Source organism: Hyperolius riggenbachi, chromosome 1 (genome assembly GCF_040937935.1).
Source record: "Hyperolius riggenbachi isolate aHypRig1 chromosome 1, aHypRig1.pri, whole genome shotgun sequence".
Lineage (NCBI taxonomy): Eukaryota > Metazoa > Chordata > Amphibia > Anura > Hyperoliidae > Hyperolius > Hyperolius riggenbachi.
In genome coordinates, this window is record NC_090646.1 from 293,206,539 (window position 1) to 293,231,252 (window position 24,714).

A 24,714-nucleotide genomic window follows, 5' to 3' on the forward strand; every position below is an offset into this window, starting at 1 on the left:
AATCAGATGGCACAAGTTATTACTTCTCTAAGCTCTCATTCATTACGCACATAAAACCTGTAAAAACCTTGGAAAGAACAGAACTGTAAGTGTGAGGTCTGAACTGCAAGCAAGGACCAAAGGGTTTGGAAAATTCTAAATTCAGAAGAGACTTTTACACACAATGTTGATTTGTACTAGTACAACCTTGAATTGTTTGTCTGGCAGTTGTGCGAATACATGTGTTGCAGCTTAGAATGTAATACCTATCATTTATGGAAAAGAAAATATGAAAAAGAAACTTACGAACAATGCACTGGTTTCCCCCTGGTAATGTTTTCCACCCTGGACAACAGTAGGAATGGAATCGAGATCCACAAACATTTGGCCTGAAAAGGGAAAGGTCCAATTTATTTTCCAAGTTCACAGACTTGACACAGTATTCATACTTTTCACAATGTAATCAGTCCAGCAGATAAATGAATTCTTATTTAAGTACCCAGACAGATTGCTCTGAAATACTATCACCTCTAGACATATGGGAGTTTAAGCAAATCTAAACAGGGGACAAACATCAATGCTCTGGCCTCTTCTGCATGCTTAGGGTATAAGCCAGAATTTTTTTTTATCACTGCACTGCAGTGTGCTATAAAGGGTAGAGAAGGCCTTGCCAAAACCACGGCATTACAAAGATTTAAAGGTCCACTATCGTGAAAAATTGTAAAATTTCAAATACATACATACAGTATAAGATATACATTTGTCCCATAGTAAAATTCACTCTAAGTTACTTTTTTCCATATTGTTGTCATTTACAGTAGGTAGTAAACATTTGACAAATCTGACTGGTTTTGGATCAATCCATCTACTCATGGGGTTTGCTCATGGTTTTCTAAATTTTCAAGGCTTTGTGTGGTGTGGTGGCAATGCAATGGGAGCAGAAGGAGCCAAGTGTAAAACTTCATGTAAACAAGTACTTTACCTTGCTTATCTGTTTACATCTATAACTGCAAACTGCCACAGCACTCCCTGAGCAGCCTGCATAACCATGTTGCATACAGCTTCAACAGGGAGTGCGAGAGAGAGGGGAAATCAGCTGTTACAGAGCAGCCCATTTCGGCAGAAGGTTATTACACATTGCTTAAAGTGTACCAGCGCTCAAAAATAAAAATATTTTATACATATCTGTGGCTTCCTCCAGCCCCATCCGCCTGGATCACTCCCACACCGCTGTCCTCCGATGTCTGCAGCTCCGGTACCGGGTCCCCGCACTTCCATCAGTCGGAGCCAGTCTAACGTAAGAGAAGTACGCTGTTTGCATATCTCTCCAGAAGCTGCTCTAGAGATATGTAGAGGGCGCACTTCTCCTGCATAGACTGGCCTTGATCACAGAAGTGCAGGGACCCAGTTCCTGAAGCTGTGGGCAGCGGAGGACGGCGGCGTGGGAGCGATCAAGGCAGATGGGGCTGGAGGAAGCCCCAGGTATGTATAAAATCTTTTTATTTTTTTCAGCTCTGAGTCCCTTTAAATCTGGAAAGTGACAGGCAGGATGTGTACATATGCTGTCTATAGCCTTTTAAGCCCACATTTAATTAAAAACAACAAAAAACAAGCATGATATATAATGCTCCTACTATTAGGTACATGCTATTAGAGTTATCCTAATAGCCTAATTTTCACCATAGTGCTCCTTTAACTTATATTCAGTAAAGTTCATCTTTAACATATACACAATTAACTGCTGATTCTGGTCTCCATAAAGATTCTACAGTTGTCCTTTGCACACATTCTGATTGTGACTTTCAACAAAGATGCTCATTTAAAGATAGCAGATTTCACTAAACAGGAAAAAGCCATGAAAGTACAGTAAATTGGTGGAAAATGTTTGTGTGACCATAGCCTTCATTTCTTACAAATGAGTATATTCCACTTCAGAAAGAATGTAAATTAAATCAAACATGGCCTACTTACAATGAGGCTAGGTTGCTTGGGTGGCCAGACCTTTTAGAACATCCTCCCCCCTCCTCATTACAGATTATACAGTGCATCCGGAAAGTATTCACAGTTCATCACTTTTTCTGTATTTTGTTATGTTACAGCCTTATTCCAAAATGGATTAAATTCATTTTCCAGAATTCTATGCACAACACCCCCATTATGACTACATGAAAATAGTTTACATGAGGTTTTTGCAAATGTATTAAAAAAAAAAGAAAAAAAAAAAGAGATATCACATGTAGATAAGTATTCACAGCCTTTGTTCAATACTTTGTTGACGCCCCTTTGGCAGCGTTACAGCCTCAAGTCTTTTTGAATATGATGCCACAAGCATGGCACACCTATCCTTGGCCAGTTTAGCCCATTCCTCTTTGAAGCACCTCTAAAGTTCCATCAGGTTGGATGGGAAGCATCGGTACACAGCCATTTTAAGATTTCTCCAGAGATGTTCAATCGGATTCAAGTCTGGGCTCTGCCTGGGCCACTTAAAGACATTCAAAGAGTTGTCCTGAAGCCACTCCTCTTGGCTGTGTGCTTAGGGTTATTGTCCTGCTAAAAGATGAACCCCAGTCTGAGTTCAAGAGCGTTCTGGAGCAGGTTTTGATCCAGAATATCTCTGTGCATTGCTGAATGCCCACAAGATGTAGGAATAGACATCTATATACATGCAACATCAAAAGAGGATACATAGATTTTTTTCAAGAATAAATACATGTCATTAAGAAGCCTTAAAGGAATACTTAAGTCAGCAAAAAAAATGACTTTTACTCACCCGGGGCTCTCCTCAGCCCCCTGCAGCTGAACGGTGCCCTCGCCGTGTTCCTCCGATGCGCCTGGACTCGCCGGCGGCCACTTCCGGTTCGGCCGTCACCGGCCGACAGGCTGGGAACGCGGCGTATTAGCCACGTTCCCGCCCGCAATAGCATTATAGAGGGCACTATTGTGGCCGGGAACACGGCTAATCAGCCGCGTTCCCAGCCTGTCGGCCGGTGACGGCCGAACCGGAAGTGGTCGCCGGTGAGTCCAGGCGCATCGGAGGGACACGGCGAGGGCACCGTTCAGCTGCAGGGGGCTGAGGAGAGCCCCGGGTGAGTAAAAGTCATTTTTTTTAGCTGACTTAAGTACTCCTTTAAGTGAAACAGAACATCTAAATGGGGTGAGAGGTTGGTAGGTGAGATAAGGCTTCTTGTTTACACAATTAACACAGACTGTCACAGAGGCATCGTAAATTCTGAATTCACAGTTTAGCTATATAGGCTGAGAAAGAGTTATGGCATTAAATATCATGAGCCTCATACTAACATAAAAAGTTTTTGTCCTTTTTCAAGCCTTTGTCCACAGCTTTGAACCGATTTATAAATTTTGTTTCTGCTATTAAATGATCTTTTAACGATTTGAATCCATCCTTCAAATAGTTTAGATGGCCGGCCAGCTCTAGGAAGAGTCCTGGTGGTTTTCAACTTCTTCCACTTATGGAAGGTGGAGGCCAGTGTTCTCATTGGGACCTTCAAAGCAGCAAAACTTTTCTTTAACCTTCCCCAGAATCAGATTTGTGCCTCAAGACAATCCTGTCTCGGAGGTCTGCAGACAATTCCTTTTACTTCATGCTTGGTTTGTGCTCTGACGTGAATTGTCTGCTGTGTCCCATCTGTGGGACCTTATATAGACTGGTGTGTGTCTTTCCAGATCATGTCCAATCAACTGATTTTACGAGAGGTGGACTCCAATTAAACTCAAGGATGATCAGGGGGAAACAAGATGCTACAAAAAATTACCAAAAAGGTTACTTTTTACAATAATATGAAGTTCAAGCATATAGGTGCTAGCACTGGTAGACAACAAACACTAAAACTAGAAAAATGCACCAAAACCAGTATAGCTGCACACTACACGTATATAAAGGACAATGCCAGAGAGCTACCAATAGATTCAAAATAGCTTTATTATCTCAATTGTATCAACATGTTATTAAAAACTTTAAAGTGTACATACACTAAGCGATTGCTGCCGAGTGTCAGAGCCCATTACTCCCATTACTAGAGAAATGATGCACCCTATAAGTTATAATTATGTGTCAGTGGGCTTATGGCGGTGGTAGTAATTAACTCCACTAGCTCCTTGTGCCAAGCCTCACTGAAAAAATTATTTATATTTTCCCATAACAGGGTGATCTAAGAATAATTTTTATCTGCCTGCCACCATGGACAATATAAAATTGCATAAATTAAGGCCACATTGGTGTATCCCCCTCCATAAAGCCGTGAGATTGTCTGGTCCTAAAAAGAATAGTAGACTTACTAATCCAACCTAGTGGGTTGAAAAATTACAAAAATTTCTAATACATCCAATATGATCAATAATAATGCAATAGACTACAGAGGGCCATGCCACCCCTTCTATATTGTAAAATCCCAGTCTATATACCATGCAATGTTTCAACCAGCCCCGTTTCTATGGGGGCGCTGGATTTTTGCGGCAGGAGGGTGGTGCAGTGGCGGTGGGAACGGACACAATAGTAATAACTCACCTTCCTTCAGCTGGATAGCCGATCTCATGCAGCTTCAATGTACTTCCTTTCCCAGCATCTGTCTCAGTAACAGCGACCCCTGTGATGACGTGCCGCATGTCATCACAGGGGGTGCTGTAACTGAGAAAGAGGTCGGGAAAGGAAGCACATTGAAGCTGCGTGGGTCGGCTATTCGGATGACCTAAGGTGAGTTATTACTATTATGCCTGCTCCCACCACCGCTGCAGCACCTACCTACCTAACCTATAATGCAGCACCTACGTACCTAACCTATACTGCAGCACCTACCTACCTAACCTATACTGCAGTCACCTACCGACCTAACCTATACTGCAGCACCTACGTACCTAACCTATGCTGCAGCACCTACCTACCTAACCTATACTGCAGCACCTACCTACCTAACCTATACCGCAGCACCTACCTACCTAACCTATTCTGCAGCACCTACCCACCTAACCTATACTGCAGCACCTATCTACCTAACCTATACTGCAGTCACTTACCTACCTAACCTATACTGCAGCACCTACCTACCTAACCTATACTGCAGTCACTTACCTACCTAACATATACTGCAGGCACCTACCTACCTAACCTATACTGCAGCACCTACCTACCTAACCTATAGTGCGGGCACCTAGCTATCTAACCCATACTGGTGGCACCTACATAGCTAACCTATACTGTGGGCAACGTATACCTGGCTCCACGGTGGTGTTGGGGGGGGGGGGGGGGCGATTTTTACACCCTCGCCCTGGGTGAAATTTATCCTAGAAACTGCCCTGGTTTCAACCATGCAATGTTTCAAATAAACAATACTCCTATAGCTAGATTAATATGTTGCAACATCAGACCAATTATTGACCAGCATTAACCTCCTTAGCGATAACCCCGTGTGTGACACGGGGTAAGCCGCCGGAGGGTGCCGCTCAGGCCCTGCTGGGCCGATTTAAATAATTTTTTTTTTGCTGGACGCAGCTAGCACTTTGCTAGCTGCGCCAGCACCCCGATTTCTGCCGCCGCGCGCCCGATCGCCGCTATCCGGTGCGGCGTGCGGCCCCCCCCCCCCCAGACCCCTGCGCTGCCTGGCCAATCAGTGCCAGGCAGCGCCAAGGGGTGGATCGGGTCTCCCAATGACGTCCCGACATCGCTGACGTCGGTGACGTCATCCCGCCCGTCGCCATGGCGACGGGGGAAGCCCTCCAGGAAATCCCGTTCTTTGAACGGGATTTCCTGATCGCCTATCGCCGGAGGCGATCGGCGGGGCTGGGGGGATGCCGCTGAGCAGCGGCTATCATGTAGCGAGCCCTGGGCTCGCTACATGATTTAAAAACAATTTTTTTAAAAAAAAAACTGCTGCGCTGCCCCCTGGCGGTATTTTTCATACCGCCAAGGGGGTTAAAATGCAATTATAGGACCCAAAGTCATAAGGGCATAGCACAAGTCCAAAGGCCATTTACTGTTCCCACAGGAGGAGGAGTGTGATACCACTGTAAATTGCCTATATATTGCTCCCTTTAGTGGTTATCTTCACAGGCCTGCAATCAAAATAATGTTTTAAATCATATAGAGCCACCATTGGATTATATTCTTTGACATATAGTTGTTGGATGTCGTTGGATCAATTAAGAATTGCTAATCAGATGAAACTCCATTATGATGACAGAATATATTCTCCATTTTCATAATAACTCCCGTTAGTCACATAGATATTCCAAAGTGTATTTACTAACAATTATAGATGCATAGGACCAAACAATTGCCCTCTTTTTTTGCTTGCGGCTTAATACTGCAGTATATATGCATTCAGTTTCCCTGTTTAATCGCAACAGGATTCTATTGTGATATTACTGCGTAGTCATCATCATATTTCCAGCTAGATATTCCATAGCCATCCATAATACAGTCCCAGTAACAGTAATATAAGTGGACCCACAGCTTCTCAACTTCCACATGTACCAGCTGATGCAAAAGGACATGCATATACAAATTCACTGTCCAGTCGCAACAGGAATCTATTATGAAATTACTGCGCCATCACTGCGCCATCACATCTGAGTAGCAATTCTTAATTGATCCAAAGACATCCATCAACTATATGTCAAAGAATATAATCCAATGGTGGCACTATATGATTTAGAACATTATTTTTCCTTGCAGGCCTGTGAAGATAACCGCTAAAGGGAGCAATACATAGGCAATTTAAAGTGGTACCACACTCTGTTTATGCTCCTGTGGGAACAGTAAATGGCCTTTGGACTTGTGCTATGCCCTTATGACTTTGGGTCCTATAATTGCATTTCAATGCTGGTCAATGATTGGTCTGATGTTGCAACATATTAATCTAGCTATAGGAGTATTGTTTATTTGAAACATTGCATGGTTTGAAACATTGCATGGTATATAGACTGGGATTTTACTATATAGAAGGGGTGGCATGGCCCTCTGTAGTCTATTGCATCATTATTGATCATATTGGTTGCATTATAAATTTTGTAGTACTGCCTCCGTGAGTGTAATTTTTTGCTGGTCTGTAATTTTTCAACCCACTAGGTTGGATTAGTACTAGTCTACTATCCTTTTTAGGACCAGAAAATCTCACGGCTTCATGGAGGGGTATTGATACACCAATGTGGCCTTAATTTATGCAATTTTATATTGTCCATGGTGGCAGATAAAAATTATTCTTAGATCACCCTGTTATGGGGAAATATAAATCATTTTTCAGTGAGGCTTGACACAAGGGGCGAGTGGAGGTAATTACTACCACCGCCATAAGCCCACTGACACATAATTATAACTTATAGGGTGCATCATTTCTCTCACCATGGTCATAGGTTATAGGTGGGAGTAATGGGCTCTGACACTCTGCAGCAATCGCTTAGTGTATGTACACTTTAAAGTTTTTAATAACATGTTGATAAAATTGAGATAATAAAGCTTTTTTGAATCTATTGGTAGCTCTATGGCATTGTCCTTTATATATGTGTAGTGTGCAGCTGTACTGGTTTTGGTGCATTTTTCTAGTTTTAGTGGGAAACAAGATGCCCCTGATAAAACAGAGAAACCGAGAGCCCAGTATAGTGTAGTACGTATTGGAAAGTGGAGAAGAAAATGACAAGTAAGTATTATACTCACAAACATGGGTTACCGCATAGGCAACCACTGTATAGGCAGGTGGGGAGATTAGACCTGTCCCCACTCAGGATTAAGATGTCGCTCTCTGAAGTAGGAAAAGAGGGTGTATCACCCTTCCACCAGGGTGGATAATTTTGATCATAAGATGTACAGAGGCGACAAAAGGATAAAAGTATGCTAAAAGGTTAAAATATTCGGGTGGCGATGGTGGACCGGTCACTCCAAAAAGGACACGAAGTTGTCTCTTGAGGCAAAGACAATTTAATCAAATACTCCACGAACAATTCGCAACACGTTTCACGGGCACAGTCCCGCTTCATCAGGCAATAAACATACGGAGTATCACACTATAAATGACAGAGACGGAAGCATGTCAGAGAACTATATATGTATCTTTGAATGTGTCAATAGTAATGGTATAATATAATCTGGGTGCATATGTTGTATTGGATTACGGGTTACTATTTAGCACAAGTAATTGGGCGGGGAACAGTTTATAGTGCCGCAGTATTTAGTATGTAGAGTGATATAGTATAGTACGTGGGGAGAGAGGAGTTTGTGGTTGCAGGCAATGTCGACCAAATAGTAACATGGGGATGGAGTAATAGCAGGCAATATTGTCTTCTAGAGCAGTGTTTCTCAACATTTTACTGTTATGTACCCCTTTTAAAACCCTGTACTCACCAAGTACCCCCTAGCATAGTAAACATTATCACAAGTACCCCTTGACAAATATATATTTGATGGTAGTACATTAAAATTGGTTCTAAACACTTTCCAAGCATGTACTATTGCTTTTAATTAGCAAAAATATTCATTTGTTATTGTTTAAATAAGATTTATCATTTTCTTAAACTCTAAATTTGTTATTATTGGTAACGTTTATCAAGCCGAGTACCCCCTGGAACCATCAGAAGTACCCCCTGGGGTACGCGTACCACATGTTGAGAACCTAGGTTCTAGAGTACTGTGGGGGTATATGTATAATCTATTAACCAAGTATGAGGACTAAGGGGGAGGTGGGTGGAATAACATGTGGCAAAAAAGCGGTGCAGCATTCTAATTGCGGTAGAAGGTGGCAAGGAGGGTGGATAATGGGGAAGGTAATGTAGGAAGAGACAAGTAATAAAACCGGGTTGCACAAATAGGGACAGTGTAAATAAAATGGCTTACCTGCTATAAGTCCAATACACGCTTGGCACCTCTGTAATGTTGTGCCAGTGTGGGACTCATTAAATAGCTGTCTAGCGTGTGGTTCCGGGGTCCGGACGGGGAGTGGTTGCCATGGGAACGAGGGTGGCTATCAGCCAATAGGATTGAGCAGGGGGCGGGATTGTAATGATTGAAGTCACCGTGTGCGACTTAGATGCCGCACAGAGGCTAGGCGGCCGGGTAGAAGGGGCGGAGCACATGGGACTCATTAAATAGCTGTCTAGCGTGTGGTTCCGGGGTCCGGACAGGGAGTGGTTGCCATGGGAACGAGGGTGGCTATCAGCCAATAGGATTGAGCAGGGGGCGGGATTGTAATGATTGAAGTCACCGTGTGCGACTTAGATGCCGCACAGAGGCTAGGCGGCCGGGTAGAAGGGGCGGAGCACAGGACGCGTCAAGCCAGCCCTGGCTATGGCGCCTATGCGGGCGTGATGATGTGTAGGTGGTGGGAAGCAAAGTGCGCTATATGCGCATGTGCGGAAGTGAGGGTGACTAGGTGCGCCATATAGGTTGTGGGCAATTTGCACGATTATTAAGCCCTATTTTCATATTACCCTTAATAATTGGGCAAATTGCCCACAACCTATATGGCGCACCTAGTCACCATCACTTCCGCACATGCGCATATAGCGCACTTTGCTTCCCACCACCTACACGTCATCACGCCCGCATAGGCGCCATAGCCAGGGCCGGCTTGACGCGTCCTGTGCTCCGCCCCTTCTACCCGGCCGCCTAGCCTCTATGCGGCATCTAAGTCGCACACTTCAATCATTACAATCCCGCCCCCTGCTTAATCCTATTGGCTGATAGCCACCCTCGTTCCCATGGCAACCACTCCCCGTCCGGACCCCGGAACCACACGCTAGACAGCTATTTAATGAGTCCCACGCTGGCACAACATTACAGAGGTGCCAAGCGTGTATTGGACCTATAGCAGGTAAGCCATTTTATTTACACTATCCCCATTTGTGCAACCCGGTTTTATTACTTGTCCCTTCCTACATTACCTTCCCCATTATCCACCCTCCTTGCCACCTTCTACCGCAATTAGAATGCTGCACCGCTTTTTTGCCACATGTTATTCCACCCACCTCCCCCTTAGTCCTCATACTTGGTTAATAGATTATACATATACCCCCACAGTACTCTAGAAGACAATATTGCCTGCTATTACTCCATCCGCATGTTACTATTTGGTCGACATTGCCTGCAACCACAAAATCCTCTCTCCCCACGTACTATACTATATCACTCTACATACTAAATACTGCTGCACTATAAACTGTTCCCCGCCCAATTACTTGTGCTAAATAGTAACCCGTAATCCAATACAACATATGCACCCAGATTATATTATACCATTACTATTGACACATTCAAAGATACATGTATAGTTCTCTGACATGCTTCCATCTCTGTCATTTATAGTGTGATACTCCGTATGTTTATTGCCTGATGAAGCGGGACTGTGCCCGTGAAACGTGTTGCGAATTGTTCGTGGAGTATTTGATTAAATTGTCTTTGCCTCAAGTGACAACTTCGTGTCCTTTTTGGAGTGACCAGTCCACCACCGCCACCCGAATATTTTAACCTTTTAGCATACTTTTATCCTTTTGGCGCCTCTGTACATCTTATGATCAAGATGCCCCTGAGCTCATGTACATTGGTGGGCCGAAATTTCGCATGTGCGAAATTTCGCATCGAAATTCGCAATTACTCGTAATGCGAAATTCCTGAGAAAATCATAATTAATTTCGTATATAAAAGTAGTATTTCAAAATTTCGCGTAATTTTTTGCGAAATTTCGCATAATTTTGTGCCGACTTTAGCAGTGAATAGCAAAGCCCCCATACATGCTATTGCTACCACAATTTCTACATATGTTAAGCCGAATAGTGGGTATAAGCCACAAAAAGAATTTTTCAAAAAGACCTGGTAGTTTTTGAGAATTCGAATGCAAAGAAAAAATGATTTTTAAACTGTCAGTTTTCTAACTTTAAAAACCATTTTTTACTTGAATTTTTAAAATCAAGTTTCTCAAAAACTAGAAGGTCTTTTTGCAAAATTATTTTTTTTGACTTTTACCCAAGTTTCTTCTTAACATATGTAGCAATTCTGGTGTCAATAGCATGTATGGGGGCTTTGCTATACACTGCTAAAGTCGGCAAGAAATTATGCAAAATTTTATGCGAAATTACGAATGACTACACGAAATCAATTGAATTTGCAAATCGTGATTACGTATAAGTGTAACTGCGAAAATGTATGCGAAATTGTAATTTGTTCATTACGATCATCACTATGTACATGCGATTTCTCTTTTTTTGTTTTGTTTTGAAAACATTTTTAAAAATCTCAAGTAACTTTTTTCAAGTTGTTATTATGGGGTGTTGGGTGTGAAATTCTGTGGAAAAAAAATAATTCTAATCAATTTTGGAATAAGGCTGTAACATTATTATTATTATTTAGCATTTATATAGTGCGGATATCTTCTGCAGTGCTGTACACTCTATATATTGTCTTGTCACTTAACTGCCCCCTCAGAAGGGGCTCACAATCTAATCCTTATCATAGTCATATGTCTATGTGAGTACAGTGTAGTAGTGTATGTGTCGTAGTAAAGGGACAATTTAGAGGGAAGCCAGAATAACTTATCTCAATGTTTTTTGGGATGTGGGAGGAAACCGGAGTGCCCAAAAAACCCATGCAGACACAGAAGAACATACAAACTCTGTGCAGATAGTGCCCTGGCTGGGATTCGAACCAGCATCGTGCTGCCTATAACAACATTAAAAATGTAGAAAAAGTGATGTTCTGTGAATATTAAAACAGAACAGATAAATAAGTCTAGATCAGTGATGTTCTATTGATGTCTCATGTGCTGTATATATCCCTTCCTCCCAAAGTTCCCAGAATGCTGAGCATCACTGTAGTGATCTCACCCTCACACTGGGATGGCTGTAATGAATGTGGAGTGATGCACACTGCAAAAGTACCGTCATTATCGATCACCTTGCCAAATGCCAATTCACTGACCAGTGACTAATGAGGTAAATTACAGACTTGTGCGGTAAATACCTCAAGAAATGCCAAGAAATTGCAATTCACAAGGATTTAAGCATTTGGTAAATCAAAGAAAAATTGTTTGGTAATTAACTCTATTTCTGACCAGCCGATAACTCACACTCTCCATGTGGTAATAACATATTGATAGATGTAGTAGACAGCCTATAGGGAGAGCAAGGCAACCAGTAGGGAGAGTCAGACAGCCCTCCTTCTTAACTGATTTGGTCAGATACCCTGGAAGGTGGGACTTCACTCCGCCAGAGCAGGGGAAGGAGACACTGAGGGCTTGTCGGCATGATAAAGAGAGGAGACTCCTCTCGAAACGTCCCATAGACTTGCCCTTTTTAATGCTTTTGATGCTTTAAAAATAAAGAGCTTGAAATACATTTGAAGACAGTTCTGGGTCTCTTCTCTTGGAAATATCTGTATACTCTTATACAAAAGCTGTCCCTGATGGCTGCAGCACATCTAAGGGCATTTGGGGGATGCACTGGACAGAAAACCCCAACTTATGCACACAGCTTCCTGTCTGACCTCTGACCTGCTCCACAGCAGAACTTAGTGAATTGAAGCATGTTTGTTTGGTAAATTACAGAACTTCTACCTAATGCTAATTAATTAATTCTACCTAATCTTAGTGAATTTGAAAAAATAGTGTAAAATACCGAATGTGGCACTTTACCGACCAAAATGATTTGACCAAACTGCCCTAAGTGAATTGAGGCCAATATCACTAACATTTTAGTTTGGGAGAATACAACGTGGTTTTGCAACATAAATACAAAAATAATATTCTTCCTAAAAATAATCACATTTTTGTAAACATGTTTGTGAAACAAAAATATCCATATTTTGCCTTCACTACCAGTGACACATTCTGAGACTGTAAATGACTGTAAATGACTTATATATTGGGGCTGTTCCTTACACAATCACTGAATGCCCAATCACAGTAATAATCCACTTTTAATACAATCATAGAACGCCAAATCACAGTAACCATCTGCTTCCCTACTGGGCCCAAAACAGGAAAACCTTTCTAAGTCTCCATTGCATTCCTTTATTTTTCTTTACATAGTTAAAACATTTGAATTCACTCATAAAAATATACATGAATTTCACTAGCTCTTCCATCTGTGACCCTGAAACTATAAAAAATAGACATATTTAGCAATACATGGACCTTAAATATAAGCTGGATAATGTCACATCTAGTGGAATTTCATCTAACAGGAGAATGCTGGAATGTTGCCATGAACTCTCACAACTATAATCTTCCAGGCTTAATAAATTAGGTTCATGGAAAGAGTCAAATGAATATTGCTCTGCCTATCCTTAAGGATATTGATGCTTTTAAAGAGAACCTATACTGCTTTTCGTTCCATTTTATTTAAAGGATTCGTTGACAGTAGCTATATTTTTAAAAAGAGCCAGTCTCTAAAATTACAGAAACACTGCACACAGTATGTTTTTAAAGCGGACCTGAACTCAGAACTTCCTCTCTGCTCTAAAAGATATGCAACAGCATAGTAAACTACAGAAAAACAGCTGATACAAATCCTGCAATAAATATGCACTGTTTCTACTTCCTGCTTTCATGGAAGCAGACATATTGCTAGCATGCTGTGCTTTCTAATGAGCTTATCTGCCTTGGCAGTCAGGTGACACAAGTGAGGGGGGAATAAGACAGGCCAAACTCTCTAAAGTCATACAGGGTGCATTTCTCTGTTTTCCTTGTGTCCTGTGCAGGAGTTCAGTTACACTTTAAAGGGAAACTGAAATGTGAGTTATATTTATTTTCTTTTAAACAATACCAGTTGTCTGGCAGTCCTGTTATCAGTAGTGCATGAATCACACACCTGAAACAAGCATGCAGCTTGTCTTGTCAGATTTTTGGAATAAACATGTGGTCTCCATGCTTGTTCAGGGTCTATGGCTAAAAGTATTAGAGGCAGAGGCTCAGCAGGACTACCAGGCAACTGGTATTGCTTAAAATTAAATACATATGTCAGCCTCCATATCCCTCTCACATTAGGTTTCCTTTTACATACAGTGTTGTGTTTATAATATAGGCCTAGCTGAACAATATAACCAAGTTACAGCCAATCTATTGATTGCACGAAGATTAGGCAGTCAGAATATACAGGAATATAAAGCATATGGCCAAATGATTTTACAATACAATGACTTTGGCATTTGAAAGGTTAAATACTATTCTGCGTAGTGTTGTGCTTTAAGGACTGGTCCACACGTTGCAAAACACCAGGTGATTGCGATTTTGCAGTGTTTATGCTTTGTGATTCTTGTTCGGGGAGTGATCATCGCACCGCGATTCCTAACAAAATGCTACAGGCACTGCATTTGCAATCTATACAAATTACAAATGCTGCAGTGAGAATGACCCCATAAGGATTAATTGCGACAGCGCTTTGCTGATAGGTGGCAATCAGCAAAAAGTGCCCCAGTGTGAACCAGCCCTAAGTGTACATTAGATATCATTTGAACAAAGCTTGCTGAAAGTTATGTCATGGAGTAAAGTGACCGTGAAGTTACCTTTTGAGCAATATAAACTTATGTTTAGAAAGTATACATTAAGAGGTTACTTACAGTGAAAACTGAATGGCAAAAACTTTTCTTTTCTAGAGCTACACCCAAGAAAATAATATACTAATGACTTAAGTGCATCGGGAGGGAGTCTACCAGTGTCAGGAGAAAATTCCTCACCTTTTGCTTCTCAATATTTCCTATTCATTCTTTAATAAGAAGGATGGTTTTACTGATCAGTAGGGAAGCTCAGGGGCACAACTTACTTTTTTCACATTACAGACTTTTATTTTCAAAATAATCATGTATTGTATATACACAACCCTATAAAATTGGCACAAACATTAGGGCAAAGTAGTTCAAATGACATACATGATATAGGGTCACAGCTCACTTTAACCTGAGTTCCACATTGCCTTATTACTACTGTATATCTGCTCCAATTTATTATCCTACTGAAAATGTTCACATGCAATATTTAGACCACAGGAAACACCAAATAACGTTTATTTTTGCCATAGGCTTTGTCTTTATTACCTGGGTTTTGCTTTCAGATTTAATTTGTTGATAAATACATGAACGTGTGTATTCTATAGGCATAAAAATATACTAATGCATAATTACAGAGGGAGGGTATGCTCATACATTGTAATGAAATCATTTCACCATATTTACATCTTTTTGCATCATTTAGCGTCACATACTGTGTTTTACCATTTGTATGTTGAAACTACATTGAATTCTGTAAAATCAAGCACACTTTCACTCACATTATACAGAAAGCCATTGTTAGCACACATCTGCAAACGTTAAATACACATTGTGGTATGTTATGTTAATTGTAAGACTGCTTCTTTTTCAAAGTTCTTCTAGAGGTTTCATGACCTCCAAAGAATTCCTACATTATGTGGTTAGAAGGAAAGGCGATCACTGATAAGCGTTTGACTATAATTTCAAAAGTTCATGTAAATGTCCAGCTGTCCACAGCAGCTGTCTTTGTATGTGATGCTATTGGATGCTGTTATCATGCTGATGCTGATGTTGTCCCACTCCAGTGTGTCCATTCTTTAATCTGTCATCTGTATTTGTCTGACATACGACCTTGCCCATTATAACTACATCTACAAAAACATAAGTGCTTGTTCACTAATTATGTTCAATTGTGCTTTTACCAGGGCCACCATGAGAATTTACTGGGCCTCATGTTAAGCATTTTTTTTAATCTGTGTCCAACTCCATCCTCCTACATAACTGCATTTGTGTTTTCTTATTACATACTCAGATTTCAAATAGTGCTTCTAACTTAGTGCCTCCAAAATGTGTCCTGGTTCTCCAGTACATATACCTTTGGCATGTGTACATTTGGTTTCCACACATTAGTATGGGTGCTGATATTGTTTTGGAATTGTGTTTTGAGACTTCAACACTGTTTTGCCTCCAGTTTTCACATTTATGTTTACCTAAGCCTACCCTTTACTTTAAGATAACATATCTTCCTAAAACTTAACCGACCTGCCCTTAAAGGGAAACCCCCTTCCTGATACCTATTCTTACACTCTCCCTATAATGAAAACCTTTTGCCTGCCAACTTCTTTGCTGACAGAGATACTCAACCTCTCACCAACTTAAACTCCATTCCTGAAGCCCAACATTGACTTTCTAACTCTAACAAATAAAGCCAACCTCGATGCAATTTCCATATCCTCCTTATAGACACCAATACATAAACCAGTGGTTGTCTAATCCTAGCCCTTACTATAATTTTCTGGTCTTTGCCCAAGACTTCAGTCACTGCTCCAGCTCCTAATCTACAAACCCTCTACTGAAATACTCTCTGAATGATAATCATGCAGCCAAAGTCATTTTGGCTTCAGCATTGGTCACCCAATTCACTGCCCCACCACCAAAATGTTGTTATGAACCTGACTACAAAGGCAAAGATATTTAGGCAACCCATATTACTTCCATAGAGCTAAATCATTTGGATTATTTAAGAAATGCACCAAAAATTAAGTGTACTTAAACCACTTACTTTGTTCCAGTGCACGCAAAAGTGTATCCTGGAATTAAAAAAAAGCGTCCCTCTGGTGTTAGTACTTCCCAAAGTGTGCCACAACTTTCCAGTTCTCCTAACAGCATGCTTCTGCACTTTAGGTTTCCATGTAGTATGTCACCTGCTTTCCAGGGTTTCCTGAACTGTTTCCCTAGCTTTGAAGCAACCCTTTTTATACTGTGTGTCAGCTTCAGAGTGCTCCCAGTAGTCTGTCTTCAACTTTGTCGTGCCAATGTAGTGTGTCCCACGCTCTTCAAAGGGACACAGATTTGCTGTGTCCTCGTTTGTGCTGCGTTCATATGCAGTTCTCAGACTGTATTATGACAACACTGTGACTTACGGCAGATATTTTGACCACTGACATTGACTAGAATGACACTGTGAAAATGGTCAGAAACTGAGATCACATTGTAACATCACTGGAACTACACTAGGCAACTGGCAAAGACAGTTTCAATCGCAACAGAAATTCCTGGTCCCAACTAAACTGCTCCCTTTTTGTGGTTCTTGAACTGTTTGAAATTACAACAAATTTCATTGTGAGAGTACAGCTACTTCATTTTCTGTAGCCTGTGACCTGTTAACAATAGGTAGAACCCAGCACCACATACAACTATGTATGGCTCTACATCACGGATGTCAAACTCCAGTCCTCAAGGGCTGATGTCCTCACACACTTTTGGCATATCGCATCTCAAATTAATTGATGGGACTGAGTCAGCAAAGGTGTGGTACATCAAGTATAACACACATGTACATTTCTCAGCCCATCCTAAACACATGGACATGGCCCTCCGGACTGGAATTCGACACCTGTGCTCTACATCCTGTGGTAACAGAATCATGCATTGTTCAGCATTTTTTGTGCCATATGCCTGACATTTCCCCCCAAAACATTATCTGGAACAACTGCTTCAGATATGAAAATTGTGAGAAACAGCAGCCTCCTATTCACCTTTACTAGCATAGAAAAAAAAGGTGACCACTCTTATAGAAGGTGAAGAGCACAAGCCTGAACTAAGTTGGGTTCAGGGGGTCTTCCCTCTAGTCACAATCCAATTCCAGGATAAAATACCCATTTTCCCCATGGATGGGTAACAAAGTAAGGAGGCACCTCAAAATTATAAAAGTTTTAAGAACAGTTTAAAAGGATGGAAGTGATGGCCTTACCATCCATATTCAACAATTTACTGAAGCTCAACAAACAATGCATTTTGTGAGATCTACTGCTCACCTCATCAGGTTACATTTAAAGCCTCCAAAGAGCCACAATAGCCGTAATACAGCAAAAAGTGTATCAAGATCACCACAGCACATTTCACAGACTAACACTCCTGTTTCATCAGGTTTGTAATGAGCCTAATACCTGGAAAAAGCAAGCACTTCCACTGCTATGGATTCAAAAGCAAGTGAAGATGTAACATTACTGTTCTCCAAACTGGTCAATGACTTTCATTATCAGGATTAGTAGCATACCCATAACAATGGGTACATTTCACAAATATTATGGTTTCCAGTATAGCTTTAAAGAGACACTGAAGCGGAAAAAAAATGATGATATTATGATTCGTATGTGTAGCACAGCTAAGAAATAAAACATTAAGATCAGATACATCAGTCTAATTGTTTCCAGTACAGGAAGAGTTGAGAAACTCCAATTGTTATCTCTATGCAAACAAGCCATTAAGTTCTCTGACTAAGTTAGTCGTGGAGACGGCTGTTATCTGACTTTTATTATCTCAACTGTTCCTGGACTATTTACTTTTCCTCTGCTAGAGGAGAGGTCATTACTTCACAGACTGCTCTGAAAGACTCATTTTGAATGCTGAGTGTTGTGTAATGTGCACATATTATAGAATGATGCAATGTTAGAAAAAACACTATATACCTGAAAATAAAAGTATGAGAATACTTTCTTTGCTGCTAATCTTCTAGTAATTATTCATAGTACACAACCAATTCACTATATCATATTTTTTTTTTCGCTTCAGTGTCTCTTTAAACAAATTACATATTTCTGCACTCATGATAAAAAGACACAATAAGTAGAACATGTAAAATGTATGTAATTTGTATAAATAGAAAGTTTGAAGAACTGCAGATTACTTACAGAGTACTGCTTTCTGCCTTCTGCTCGGCTTACTCTGAAGGGCACACATGCTCAGTGGTGCTTTACTTGCTGAGCACAGTTTTTTCTTTTAAGATTTCAAGACAGCGTGCAGGTGGACACAGAGTGGATGCAGATTAAAGAGAATATTACAGTAAAACTCCCATTATCCCTAACGGGGATTGGCTGATGCCTGTAATTTCCGGTTGCTTGAGAGTCAATCTTAACAATAGGCCTAGATAAAAAAAACAGCACTACGGTATACCCCACACTGTATATTTACCATAAACTATATTAATGTTGAAACAAATTAAGACAAAGGGCAGACTTAATTAATGTAACAGAGGTTATTACTGTATAAAGAGGTGAAAAATAGATGTATGTATACTGCAAGGCCAGGATTTTTTCTTTCTGGATGATTGAGACTTCTGGTTAACCAAGTTCTGGATAACGGGGGTTTTACTGTATTGTTTTTGTTAGGCACAGCTTAGGATTGGCTGAGCCTATTTTTAATAAATAAAATTAGTGCCCGGCCCATGAAAGTGATGGCATGTGATATACATTCACCACTAGAGAAACTGCAAAAAATAAACCTCAGACTGCACAGACCTTAGCATGTTATATGTTAAAGTACACAGCAGTACAATTAGAAAATGACTGAACAAGTAGGTTTGCCAGGAAAAAGCATCTTCTCGCTTAAAGGTACATGGCAGCAGAGCTTAGGTTTGTAAAGCTGCATCTGAACAAACCACTAGACTTCTAGAACAATGTCCTTTGGACACATCAGATGAAAGTGGAGATGTTTAGCTATAATGCATGGTGTCAAGTTTGAAGAAAACCCAGTACAAGATATAGTGCAAACACACCATACCAATTGTCAAACATGGTTGTGTAGTGGTGATGATTTGGGCTTGTTTTGCAGGCACTGGACCTGGGCACTTTACAGGGATTTGAGTCGACCATGAACTCCTGTGTATACAATAGTGTTCTAGACTCAAATGAGTTTTAAATCTCTAGGTCTGTACAAAGAATAAGAGGACATGATATATGCACAGAGAGACAAACAATGCCGATATATGTACAGGGAAATATAAATGCAACACGAGAATCATGTAATGATTCAAAGTCCCACAAATGTACAAAAATTGGTGTCTTGATTCTAGACACATCAATTTTTAAAAAAGAGTCACTAGGACTATATATACAATTGTATGTGAGGTACACTAAAAACACCTGTATCACAAACAAATGCCTTAAAAAAGCTCCAGGCGGGTGTCTTTGCTTATCCCCCCCACACGTATTAGGTTATATATGTGCAAAATGCACAAGCTGTTGTACCTTTGTGGTGCCCAATAGGTGGAGTGTAGCTATCCCTAAAAACCTGAACTTAATCGCATAGATGTTTGTTTATGGTATACTACCACAGGTGTGTGTGGTTAGCATGTTGACCAAAAGTGCAGGAATGTATTGCAAAAAAGACAAGGCTGGCAGATTTGCTTTTGTATGTCAGCCTGCTTGCATACACCTTGACTGCTCAATCAAGGTCCACCACATACACCAAACAAATGATTGCAGCTGAAGGTCTATATACAGGTCTATATAGAGCTCTGTCTTGAGCAATATTGCTGCTGGGGGGATATTGTGTTGGTGGGGGGGGGTTATTTTATTTTTTTGCACATTATTTTGCTCCTGACGATATCTGTATAAGATGAAACATGTCGAGCACTGTTAGCACTGTAAATATGTATTGCACTCCCTAAACCCTTGTATATAGACCTTCAGCTGCAATCATTTGTTTGGTGTGTGTGGTGGACCTTGATTGAGCAGTCTAGGTGTATGCAAGCAGGCTGACATACAAACGCAAATCTGCCAGCCCTGTCTTTTTTGCAATACATTCCTGCACTTTTGGTCAACATGCTAACCACACACACCTGTGGTAGTATACCATAAACAAACATCTATGCGATTAAGTTCAGGTTTTTAGGGATAGCTACACTCCACCTATTGGGCACCACAAAGGTACAACAGCTTGTGCATTTTGCACATATATAACCTAATACGTGTGGGGGGGATAAGCGAAGACACCCGCCTGGAGCTTTTTTAAGGCATTTGTTTGTGATACAGGTGTTTTTAGTGTACCTCACATACAATTGTATATATAGTCCTAGTGACTCTTTTTTAAAAATTGATGTGTCTAGAATCAAGACACCATTTTTTGTACATTTGTGGGACTTTGAATCATTACATGATTCTCGTGTTGCATATATGCACAGAGGAAAGAAGTTTTTCCCCTATGTAGAAAGCAGTTCTTCATAGTAAGTGCAGTTAAGATGTGGGAAGTGGGAAGTAGTTGTGGCAAGTTCTTCTATTTAAAAGCGGCTTCGATGCTTTCCTTACTTTGTAGGGCATTTACAGCTATGATTGTTAGGTGTAGGAAGATGATCCTGATACTATGATCCAGTCAAGGATTTTTTTTTCTTTTCTCTGGATTGAGGTATGATAATGAGTCTCAAAAGTTTGAATATATGGATATATGTCTTTTTTCAGTCTAGATAACTCAGCAAATATGTAACTGTGGTGTAAAAATGTAAAGGGCGCACAACAGATTAACTATTACAATTCTAAACCACGCTAGTAGCAATAGAGCAATATGATGGGAAATGTTAGTAATGAGGAAGAAAGAAGAAATAGAACAAAATGCTGAATAGGATAATAATAACATTTCCAATAAGAGAAAAAAACATATTCAGAGGTCTACAGAATAGCATTAAGACAAGCCTGCTAAAGTCATGGAAAAAAGAGGGAAGGAATACATAAAGGAGCATATGAGTAAAAGCAGTGAACAGTGGGATAGGAGAAAAGGCTGTGAAAAAGAGGAGATTGTTGTATAAGTAATTGCATGGGAAATGAAGGCCACATTAAAGCCCAACTAAAGTGAAATAAAGAAGCTTTTCTCATCTGCCATAAACTTGTTAAACTCTGAATCTTCTCTGAAATAATTTACATTGTGTACAACATTTTTTTAAGCATTTGAAATATTTGGCATACTTGTGTAATTCTTCTATTTCAATCTTTGTTACTAACATCATGTTCCTTTGTAGTTTGGTAATATACTGAAAAATGTTACTTCAATTCACTAAGCCCTGCTTAGTTATGTGTTACCAGCTGTGGAATATGTGTGGCAGGAAGCTGTGAGTCTTCTACAAGTGGTGTGAACGAGCCATTGCTTTTTCTATCCTGTACATCCCCAACATCCCTTTAGATGTGCATACAAGTCACTAGAGGGAGCTATTCTGTGTATCCATAAATAGATATGCACATTTTACATTTCAGTACATTAACAGGTTTAGTGAATTGGCATTTGGCAAAATGATCGGTAGAATCAGCTGTTTTCTGCATTACCGAATGCTTAGTGTTGAGCCCAATGAGTTCCTTTACAGATCACCCATAATCCCCAGGTTGATCCCCACACAGTTTTCGGTGTTGGTTAAATATATACTCCCTAATGCTCTCTTTATCCCAACACTCCAGAGCAGAACACCATATCTGATAGAGAAAGCCAGGAAGAGGTGTCGCGTAATTGCAGGGTGCGGATTTGATAAACTGTCTTGCCTTCCTACTCTGTGCATGGTGTATTTGCTCATACCAAGTAACTAATGACTCTATCCTAATTCTCAAATAGTTATAGAATTTTGCTTTTAAATGGGGTTCAAACAGCTGAAATGGCTAATTTAATAATTGTTTGCACCCAAAAGAAAGCAGGTGGATGTGTTCTTGTCAACCTTTGCCAAAGAAATATGCCTCCCTGATGAAAATGACAATTCAATTATTACATAAGTTTGGTTGTTTAACCACTTGCCGACCGCGCACTCATAGCGCGCGTAGGCAAAGTGGCAGCTGCAGGACCAGCGACACACATCTGCGTCGCCGGCTGCAGGCTAATTAATCAGGAAACAGCCACTCGCGCGAGCGGCTGCTTCCTGTCAATTCACGGCCAGGGGCTCCGTGAATAGCCTGCGGGCTGCCGATCGCAGCTCGCAGGCTAAATGTAAACACAAGCGGAAATAATCCGCTTTGTTTACATTTGTACAACGCTGCTAACAGTAGCAGCGTTGTACTAGATCAGCGATCCCCGGCCAATCAGCGGCCGGGGATCGCTGTCACATGACAGGCAGGAGCCTGTTAGAGGCTGCACAGGACAGATCCGTTCCTGTGCAGCCTCTGATCTCCGGGGCAGGGAGGGAGGAGAGGGAGAGGGGGAATCCTGCGGTGGAGGGGGCTTTGAGGTGCCCCCGCCAGCCACACGCAGGCAGGAGCGATCAGACCCCCCCAGCACATCATCCCCCTTTTGGGGAAAAAAGGGGGGCGATCTGGTCGCTCTGCCTGGTATTTATCTCTCCAACAACGAAGGTTCCCAGACAAACCCACTCCCAGGTCTAACAGCCTGGTCCACCGGTGCACAATCCCTCTGTGGGTCACCACTTCCACAATCGATTTCTAGAACAAAGATATGAAGGAGGCACTCCACTGGTGAATTAAACTTGCTTTAATAAAGTAGCTTAACACGACATGTTTCAGGGTTTCCCCTTTCCTCAGGTGTATAAGCACCCTCCAGAACACAGCACATACATATACATCTCAAAGCACCACACCCATCCTCAAGACCCCACCCACTTGGTCACATGACCATGGAGTCCAGTGATAGTCCAAATTAACCCTTTCGGGTAAGTCCATCATTCCTTACTGGGCACTACACTCAAGGTGTCTACCCACTAAACACACCTAGTAAACATAGTTTAAGCAAACATTTTGCAATCCAAACATGTATATACATAGAATACATACAGCTTAGCCACTACAGTTTTGAACTCACTGCCCCAAGGATACGTTTGCTCCCTCTCTCCACCACCCACCAACCGATGACATGGCATCAAAGCCTAGAGGGGAGAGAATGACAGTGTTAATTATAAAAAACATTTTAAACTAAACATATCATTTAACCCTCGAGGGGTTATACAATCAAGTTTTCTCATCCATTTAGCTTCTCTTTGTAGCAACAACCTGTCTCTATCCCCTCCTCTACTCAGTGGTGGTACATGATCTAGGACCATCCACCTGAGCTGTGACACCCCATGTCTTGAGGTAAAAAAATGTCTGCCTACCGGGGTGTGACTCTCAGGTTTAGATGGATCATATCCTCTAATTGAGCCCCTGTGTTCTTGTATTCTAGTTTTAACCTCTCTAGTTGTTTTTCCAACATACATCAATCCGCAGGGACACTTCAGTGCATAGACTACAAAACAACTATTACACGTATACATCGACCGGATCCCTGCGGATTGATGTATGTTGGAAAAACAACTAGAGAGGTTAAAACTAGAATACAAGAACACAGGGGCTCAATTAGAGGATATGATCCATCTAAACCTGAGAGTCACACCCCGGTAGGCAGACATTTTTTTACCTCAAGACATGGGGTGTCACAGCTCAGGTGGATGGTCCTAGATCATGTACCACCACTGAGTAGAGGAGGGGATAGAGACAGGTTGTTGCTACAAAGAGAAGCTAAATGGATGAGAAAACTTGATTGTATAACCCCTCGAGGGTTAAATGATATGTTTAGTTTAAAATGTTTTTTATAATTAACACTGTCATTCTCTCCCCTCTAGGCTTTGATGCCATGTCATCGGTTGGTGGGTGGTGGAGAGAGGGAGCAAACGTATCCTTGGGGCAGTGAGTTCAAAACTGTAGTGGCTAAGCTGTATGTATTCTATGTATATACATGTTTGGATTGCAAAATGTTTGCTTAAACTATGTTTACTAGGTGTGTTTAGTGGGTAGACACCTTGAGTGTAGTGCCCAGTAAGGAATAATGGACTTACCCGAAAGGGTTAATTTGGACTATCACTGGACTCCATGGTCATGTGACCAAGTGGGTGGGGTCTTGAGGATGGGTGTGGTGCTTTGAGATGTATATGTATGTGCTGTGTTCTGGAGGGTGCTTATACACCTGAGGAAAGGGGAAACCCTGAAACATGTCGTGTTAAGCTACTTTATTAAACGCAAGTTTAATTCACCAGTGGAGTG

General features: G+C 41.1%; 1 protein-coding gene across 4 annotated transcripts in view; it reads right to left on the reverse strand.

Annotated features, from left to right (window-relative positions):
* LOC137508077 (fibrillin-2-like) overlaps nucleotides 1–24,714 on the reverse strand; it is a 710,315-nt gene that overhangs the window by 249,930 nt on the left and 435,671 nt on the right. For all 4 annotated transcript variants that reach the window (XM_068233727.1, XM_068233729.1, XM_068233728.1 and 1 more), the window contains one exon: nucleotides 286–368. In XM_068233727.1, the coding sequence (XP_068089828.1) occupies nucleotides 286–368 (83 nt within the window). The remainder of the gene's footprint in view (nucleotides 1–285; nucleotides 369–24,714) is intronic.